The sequence below is a fragment of the Phragmites australis genome, chromosome 23 (genome assembly GCF_958298935.1).
Source record: "Phragmites australis chromosome 23, lpPhrAust1.1, whole genome shotgun sequence".
Classification (NCBI taxonomy): domain Eukaryota; kingdom Viridiplantae; phylum Streptophyta; class Magnoliopsida; order Poales; family Poaceae; genus Phragmites; species Phragmites australis.
Genome location: NC_084943.1, coordinates 10,627,308 through 10,636,309, shown reverse-complemented (window position 1 = coordinate 10,636,309; position 9,002 = coordinate 10,627,308). Strand labels below are relative to the sequence as shown.

The 9,002-nt window shown below is 42.2% G+C and overlaps 1 protein-coding gene across 1 annotated transcript; it reads right to left on the bottom strand.

Moving 5' to 3' along the window:
- Nucleotides 1–553: 553 nt before the first annotated feature.
- Nucleotides 554–5,924, bottom strand: LOC133905977 (uncharacterized). Its single transcript, XM_062347794.1, has 5 exons — nt 5,766–5,924; nt 5,119–5,253; nt 2,447–3,203; nt 1,432–1,608; nt 554–1,307 (listed from the first exon to the last, which is right to left on the bottom strand). The coding sequence occupies exons 1-4, from the start codon at nt 5,922–5,924 to the stop codon at nt 1,526–1,528; spliced, it is 1,134 nt and encodes a 377-aa protein (XP_062203778.1). The 3' UTR covers nt 554–1,307; nt 1,432–1,525.
- Between the last annotated feature and the right edge of the window lie 3,078 nt (nt 5,925–9,002).

The following is a 9,002-nucleotide window of genomic DNA, read 5'->3' as shown; positions in this document are numbered from 1 at the left end:
CAACCTAGAACAAACTAGAGTAAACGACGGAGGTAATCGGGAGTGTGTGCGCAAGGTGGAAGACGATGTATAGGGCCCACCTGTCGGTGAAGCGCTGAGAGGAAGTGGGTGCAGCTTCTGCCAACCCAACTAGGAAAGGGGTAGTATAGCTAGCTCGGGTTAGGCTGAGAGGAGAGGAGGGGTTGGGTTTAGATAGGACTAGAAAAATGGCGTGCTGTTAGCACGCTATAATGACCCGTCAGTGAAAAATACTATCATTAGATTCTGAGACTTAGATGTTTCCTAGCATCATCATAGAAAATAAATGAAATAATGGAAGCAATGCCTGACTTGTAACAAATATTTTTAGTATCCCTAGGAAATCTTCCTCCCTTTCTCTGTCTAGCCTCTGGAGTTCACTTTTATTGTTTTCCCGCGCATTATATCAGCACAACATGAGGTATCTATCAGATCTCAGTTGCCTCACCAAAGTGAGATTTCATCAAAAGCAAAGTGCAAAACATAATTGAAACCAAACTACTTTATAAGTTACAACAACAAAGGCAAGCCAGAGGGAAGAACTGCTATTGCTGCTGCTATTTTATATTTGCCAACCAGGTGCCTAACATCAAGGATATATGGCCCATGCAAGCAGGCAAATAAAAAAAAAACTTATGGTTTGCTCCAAAGTTACAAGGGAGCATATCTCAGATCATGAATGAATGGATATGAATATTGCAGAATATATCCTCAAAAGCAATTCTAAATCTCCAGGCCCTATTGCAGAATATATCCTCAAAAGCAATTCTAAATCTCCAGGCCCCTATTTAAATACAGCCTCCTGAAAACCATATTACTCCCAGCTATGAAGACACCAGTTCTTCCTATTGTTGATTATGGTTTCTATTTTCACACAAACAACAAGATGGGAGCAATATGTAAAGCTTACTGCACCACTACATGAAATTGATTTTGCATAAGAAGGACAAAATGATGGTCGCTGTTATACGAGGTTAAAGGAGTAGTAATGAAAGCATGGAATAAACAATAGCAGCAATGGTCGTCCAATTCTTGCTCTTATACTCCCTTAAAGCACAAAACTTAGCATCTTCAGTAGCCCTTATTGTTTCCCTTAGCTCTTCAATTCTGCGAAGTCTAGCTTCATTACCACCAAATATCTTTGACGCTGCAGGTTCAAGTTTCTCAATCTTGGACTGTAATGATGCCAGATATGAGATGAGTGTTTGTACAGTCAATAATGCACTTGCCTGATCGGAAAATGCAGTATGGACAGACAACATTATGCTCAAATGATCATGCGGCGTACCCTGCCAAAAAAAAGTGAAAGATCCTCAAATATGATCACTTCATAAGCAGAAGAGATTATTGAAAAAGTAGTCTACAAGTCTGGCATGCCCTAATAACTTACAGCTATAGTGGCTATGCACTTACTGTCAGCTGCACTTATTCTCTGCGAGTCATACATTGCCTCCTCAGTCTCAAACTTTGTTAGTTGATAAATGCCAATCTGAGCGCTCCTATTGTTTCACCCATATCTTGCTGAGCCCTGACAAGTGTTTCTGTTTGTGCCTTTGTGGAGAGGACAGGACGATGCCAACATTAAACAGCCTTCAGAGTTCAAACACAACCAGTAAGATTATGCAATAGCTTCCACCAAGACTGCTTTACTCCTTTTCAGCATAAATACACTTTTCTATACAAAATTTCCCATCAACTGATGTTGCTTCATATTATCAGACACACAACGCAACAATATGGACCTTGTCCTATTCACCTACTGTGATATTGTGACCAACTGACAAGAGGCATGGGTAGACTCCTCTCAAGCTTCTTATTCAAGAATATTCGCCTTGTTACAAAATATTGATTTCTTGCCCTATTAATCTTTCGAGAACAGTCTCTCTTTTTTTTTTCTCGAGAACACGTTCATACGATTGTTGTGCAGCATATCTTGATGCTATACATGGATTATGGTTTAATTAATATATGAACAATCTAAATGTCAATCTACATAAGACAATACTACTGGCTCATATTATATGAAGGCCTTACATGCACTCACTTGATTTAAGATGAATGATAAAATGACCAAACATTTCCCTGATTAAGATGTTTTGGCATAAAAGAAACATTAATTACAATAACAGCCTTGCACTTAAATTAAAGTTACCGAGCAGGGGGACATTGTGCCTCAAAAACCTCTCTGTAATGGTTGAAGTACTACAGTGTCAAAAAAGGAAAGGAGGATGGTACTGAAGGTGATGCATTTATCATACTCCTATGTCATGAATTCAATGTATACCATGAATGTAGCTCTAAAGGGAATAACATTATTCATTATTAAATTTTCCTTCGTAAAAATCTTATGTATAGCTGGAAATTGAATCACTACTCAAATATAGTTGTTACAAGAGGTGAAACCAATTGCCTATAACTATGAAATCACCTGTTGTGATGTGCTGGTGAGTTGCTGCTCCCACTCCTGCAGCTTCTCCTTCTTCTCCAGGAACCCCCCTTTCCTCCTCCACCAGTGGTGGCTTGACGTCAACCCAGTCTATCACAACCGACTGCTTGAGCTCTTTGAATATCCTCAGCAGGTCCCTCCCGCCCTTGGCTGGCTGCACCACATCCTCCTCCCCGGAGGGGAGCTGTCGCGGGAGCCGCGCCGGTCCATCGAGCATCCTGGACGCTACATCAGTGCTGCCAGACAACGGCATCTTTCCCTCGGCCTGCAAGAATACACGCAGCTCATCACTGGGCCCGATCGCGGGGTGCTCGGCGAGCCGCCACAGGTACCTCGCCCGAATTCGGTTGAGGATAGAGTGGAGATCCAGCGTATTTAGTTGGGGATTCGATTTTAGATGCGGATTTGGCGCGGGCTCTTGGAGATAGAGAAGGAGGGGCGACAAGCCTGGAGAAGCTAGGAGCGGGCGCAGCGCGCCGGCGAGGCGGCAGTGGAGCCAGAGCACGGTCCTTCGAGGTGGCGAGGAGCACGGAGAACGTGGGCTGGGGTCGGGGTGAATACGCCCATGCCGTGGAGGTGGTTTTTTTCTAGCACACAGCCACGAGCGGAGAAGGCGATCGAAGAATCGCGATTCGATGGAGACGATGTGGCCGACCTGTCCGTATTGAACGGTTGTGAGGAGCGGGTGGCGCAATCCGACAGCTCGCGTAAAAAGGATGACGTGGATTCCTCCAGAGAGCTCAAATGCGACGGCATTTAGATTGTTAAAGATTTGGCCCAAGAGGGTTTAGGAATTTAAGACTTTCTTTTTATCTTTATTTTTAAACAATTTTCACAAAGAGCTTCCATACGAGCATCTTCTAGCAATATTTTGTAACTATTTTTCACACATAAAAACCTAATGTAACTATTGCAGCATGAATACAACAAGCATAAATATAACCTATGGCATTTTAGTTAAATTTAGAAATTAATTTCCTCCTAATTTAAGCAAAATCTACAAGTTCTATTAGATTCTAAAAAAAATTAAACTATTGAGAAAATTAAAAATTTAGGGCGTAACAAACCTACTCCCCTTAGATTGAATCTCGCCCTTGAGATTCGGAAGGATCAGAGAAGAGATAGGGAAACTCTATCTTCGTATCATCTTCTCTTGCCTAGGTAGCTTCTTCTTCTAAATGATGCTTCCACTGCACTTTGCATATACGCACTCTTCTGTTCCGGGTAACTTGTTCTGACATCTTAGGAATCTTGACCCGATATTTTGAGTAAGAGAGATCTTCTCACATATCCAGTTCATCTATAGTTAGTTGTTCCTCGGGAACTCTTAGACACTTTTTTATTTGTGGCATATGGAAAACATCATGTACTCCCGAGACTTGGGTTGGTAACTCAAGCTGGTAAGCTACTTCACTTCATCTTTACAGTATCTTGTACGGGCAAATAAATCGAGGTGAAAGCTTGCCCGTGACCCTGAATCTACATAGATCTCATAGGTGACACCTTGAGATACACGAAGTCTCTTACTTCGAAGGTCAATTCTCAATGTCGATGATTCGCATAGCTCTTTTCTTCTTAACTGAGCTGTTTTCTGATTATCCCTAATCTCATGTACTTGTCTTTCTGCTTCCCTCAGAACTTCTGGGCCAAATAATTGGCTTTCTCCGGTTTGGTTCCAGAATAGTGAGGTTCTACACCTCCTTCCATACAAGGCCTCAAAAGGAGATATCTTCATAATACCTTGATAACTGTTGTTGGAGAACTTCGCATAGGGTAAATTTTTGTCCCAACTATGACCATTCTTCAAAGCACTCACTCATAATCTAATTTCATTACTCGCTCTTTATTATGCCTTGATGTGGTGACATATGTGGGAAGGCGTATGTTAAGATCTTGGCCATAAAACACATTCTGCGACTACCTTGATTGGATTATGATTAATCATTATGGTTGTGGTTGTGCAAATAATCATCCTATTAATTAATTAGAATACAATTTAGACAGTTTCCCACAACATCAAATAGTAGTAAAATGCCAGAATCATGAATTAAACTGGCTACCACAATCAAATACTAGGTACTCTATGTAGATAAACAATCCTGGACATATATAACTCAGTTAGTTTCGGACCTTGATAGGTTTCTTTGACGGGAATGAAGTGAGCAACTTTTGTCAACCGATATACTATGACCCATATGAAATCATATCCTGATAGTGTTCGAGATAGGCCCACTATGAAATCCATGCTAATTTCTTTCCACTTCCACTCAGGTACCTTCAATGGTTGTAGCAGTCCTACTGGTCTCTAATGCTCGGCTTTGACTCCCTGATAGATGTCACATAAAGCCATGAATTCTGCTACTACGCATTTTATTCAGTACCACCAATACTGATCTTTAAGATCTTGGTACATCTTGGAATTCCCTGGGTGACAGGAATATGCTGAGTAATGACCTTATCTTAAAATTGCATCCTGAATAGCCTTCACGTCCAGAACACATATTTTGTGACCATAGTGTGCCTTGCTCATCTTCTGTGAAATTCAGAGCTTTGCCAACTTTGATGAGCTATTTGATTTCCAAGATCTTTTCATCCTCAAGCTAACCCTTCCTTATATCTTGTTCAAGTATTGAGTCTATTTCCATTGCAACTACCTCACTGTTACACAGCATTCCCAGATTCAACTTCTCGAACTTCTTGCATATATCGTTCCTCATCTCTTGAAGAGTTATAGCATTGACCTGAGATTTCCTGCTTAGAGCATCAGTTACTACATTGTCTAAGATTTCCTGCTTAGAGCATCAACTACTAAATCGTAATCCTTGATGAGTTCTAACCATCGACGTTGTCTGAGATTGAGATCTAGTTGAGTGAGGATATACTTCAAGCTCAGGTCTGAGTAGATCTCACACCTTTGATGTATCAGGTTGTGTCTCTAGATCTTAAGTGCATGGTGCTCCTTTTAGCTGGTCAAACAAATCTTCAATGTGGGGAACGAGATACTTGTTCTTGATGGTTACTGCAATAAGGGCTCGATAGTCTATACACGTCCTTTGTGTTCCATCTTTTTTCGGAATGAAGATGACTGGGCTCCCTAGGGTGAAGAATTGGGACGAATAAACCCTTTGTCTAGTAGCTCTTGAATATGCTCCTTGAGCTCTGCTAGCTGATTGGCACCCATTCTATATGATCTCTTATATATAGGAGCACTTCTATGTACTAACTCAAGAATGAACTCAATGTCACTGTCTGACGGCATTCTTGGCAAATCTTTCGGGAAGATATTTGGAAACTCACTAACCACTCTGCTATCTTCCATTGCATTAGCCTGATTGAGTCTACCATCGACAGATGACTCCGTCGTAGCTTGTAACTCCACTTTGGTACCATCAATATGTGTCAACTGTACTGTCTTCATGGTACATCTAATGATTCCATTGTACCTGGTTAACCAGTCCATTCCTAGTATGATATCTATCCCCTTGGATTCCAGAATGATAAGGTTTGCAAGAAAATTTACCCACCTTATATTATACTTATCTTAGGGCATACATGTCTTGACTCCATTTCTCCTCCAGGAGAACTAACTAGCATCCAACTTTTCATTAAAGCCCTTGGCAATTTATATGCAGTGAAAAACTAGGATGATATGAATGAATACGTCACACTAGAATCGAACAAAATGGTAGCGGGGTGAGAGTTGGTGGAATATGGTTGTTACCCTAAGCCTGTGCATGACCTTGCTGCTTCTTGGGACACTTATAGTGAGGTGCCTAAAGTTACCACAACTAAAGCACATGCCGATGTTGCTTGATCCCTAACTGGTGCGGTTATGCTGCTGATGTCAATTGTTGTTGTTTGGTCTCTACTGCTGGTAGTTAGGGTGCGACTGCTGCTGCTGCAATGGCTTCTTGTATGCACCTAAAACCTAGTTAGGTACCTTCTACGGTGGGCTCTGCTGCTTGTTCTGTCCTTCCTGGCGGAACATAGGACATGGAGTAGGTGCGTTGTAGCAGGGACGGGTGTTGCTTCCTGAAGACTGACCCCTAGAGTCTACGCTTCCGTTCCTCTCCCAGATTTTGCCTCTTCTTTTTCATGATGAATGCTCTGTCTGCCAGCTTCTTGAAACTGGGGTACTCATTGGCCGAGAAGGCATACAGTCCTGCTTCTTCTCCTTTGTGCAAACATCATCAGGGGCGTAGCGAGAGAGCTGGTGAGGTACTCTCTCAGTGTCATTGATCCTTGCATCAAACTTAGAAACTCCTTCCTCTGGAGCTTCACTTCTCTTGTAGGATCGTGATGTGCGTGGAAGCGGTTCCTAAACTCTACCCATGTGATCTCCTGGGGATCCTCATGTACAGTAGTGTACACTGCTGAGCATTCCTATGCTAGGCTTGTAAGTTGGTGGGAGGCGAAGAGAACTATTTACCTTCTGGTACATTAGGATATCTACAGCTTACTTTCAATGGTCCTTAGTCAGTCATCTGCCTCTTAGAAACTAAGTTGAAATGTGCCTTGACTCATATATGATGAGTGATTGACAGTGGTGTTGATTTAGTTTGATGATATTGAGATTGCATGGGCATGGTTATGTACTTCAATTGTGATCATAACTAACCAAATTTTCAGAGAAAATGGAGTTGCCGTGTTTGTCTCTGAGTCCAGGAAAATTGTACACGCCGGATCATCCGGCGCTGAAGAAAATGAACTCGCTGGATGATCTGGCGTTCATATAAAGTAACACCAGAGCATTTCAGTGAATAAGAAAAATTGAAGCACACACCAGATGTTCTGGCATTGGGCATCAGTGAACGCTAGAGCTTTTCTTGTAGAGAGGTCACAAAATGGCTCTGGCAGACTTATATATGCTAGATGGTCTAGCGTTCGAAAATGTGTACACCAGATGCTTCGCAGGAGTAATTTTTCCAAAGAGGGTGCAAAATGGGTTCCAACAAGAATGGATATGCCGGATAGTCCGTCGATAGGCATGAATACACGCCAGACTATTTCTTGCAGAGAGGATTTCAGGCGGCTTGGTCCGCTGAGTTGAACACGCTGGATGGTCCTGCGCTTAGGAGGAGTAAATACTTATTCATCCGGCGTTCCAATTTTTCAGAGATGTGTCAGTTCTGCAGGGACCTTAATTTCAACAAACTTGTGATGGAGTTAAAAGGTGATGGAAGTACATGTTTGTTTATCTCATGATGTGTTGGTGGTGGATGCAACTTCGTGGCCGATGGCGAGAAGATCACAGCTAAGTGGGGGGGGGGGGGCTTGGTGCCGGACGATCTAAGGGGCCAGGCAGAGTCAAGGGTGATCCCAGCTGTATACGTGGAGTTCAAGCAATTCATGAGATGGAGGATGAAGATGACATATTGACAAAGTGAAGCAGAAGGGATGCCTGTGCAAGTGACAATGTAGCTTGAGGGATCGGGAGCGAAAGAGACTTGCCAGCGGTCAAGATTGCAAGTTGGTGTGAGTCACGCTTTGAGAAGCGTGCAAGGTGGTTTTCTGGTTTGTTCGCAAAAATTGTGGGAGGATGAAGTGCACTTGGCATTATCACGAAGCTTGCGTCGAGACGAGGCTAAGTCATGAAGGCTCCACGACCATCTAATAAATGAAGAAAAATTCGAACAAAACTATCCCTGGTGGTAGGTGGGAGTGCATTGTAAGGGAAGGACAATTTAGAAACATGATTGCTTAAGGGTTAAGCAAGTCCCCTAGGCCTATAAAAAGAGGGGAATGGCTAGAGGAAACACATGAGTCTTGGAGTGTTTTTGGAGAGTTTTGAGACCCTTTCACTTGTGTTGTGTGGAGAGGGAGAGATAAGTGCTTAGCCTATGTTTAAGTTAGAGCTTTTGTGAGAGAAACACTTTGTAATCTGTCAAAAGAGGGTGTTCCTCTAAGCTTAATGATGAGAGTGGTTTTTGCATATGCTTGAGTTCATCTCCTTCTAATCTCCTGCTTTTGGTTCACTTTTTATGGGCAAGTTTTTGGTGTCTTCTGGTTGATTTTCATTTTTCTTGAGAGCTGCTCCTTTTGGGTCTTGTAAGAGATGTTTTTCTTGTTGCTAGAGGGTTAATCTTCTCATATTAGTTGGTGTTGAACCATCCCAACCTTCTGAATCCATCAACTTGGAGAATCTCTTCTTCTGGTGGCCAGTTCTCTTGTGTTCAGGAGTTTTTCTTTAAGTTGATTGCTTTCTTGCGCTATGGCTCTTGAGATGGCCTTAAATGGAACCTAGAGTTCTCATCCATCAAAGAAGAGCGTTTGTTATGGAAGTCTTGCAATCTGTTTTTGTCTTTGCTTCCTCATGTGGTTTTGAGGTGCGTTGGGTTCAAGAATAGGAGAAGGCTATCAATTTTTTTAAGAAATTTGTTTAGGCGCCTATTCACCCCCCTTCTTGCCATTAATCTCGCTCCTACAATAAGTATCAAAGCTGGTTTGATCACTTGTTGATCTAACCGGTTTTGTAATCTGTTGGCGATAATGGAAAGACATGAGAAGATTCCTCTCTTTAAAGGTCGAGACTTTTCTT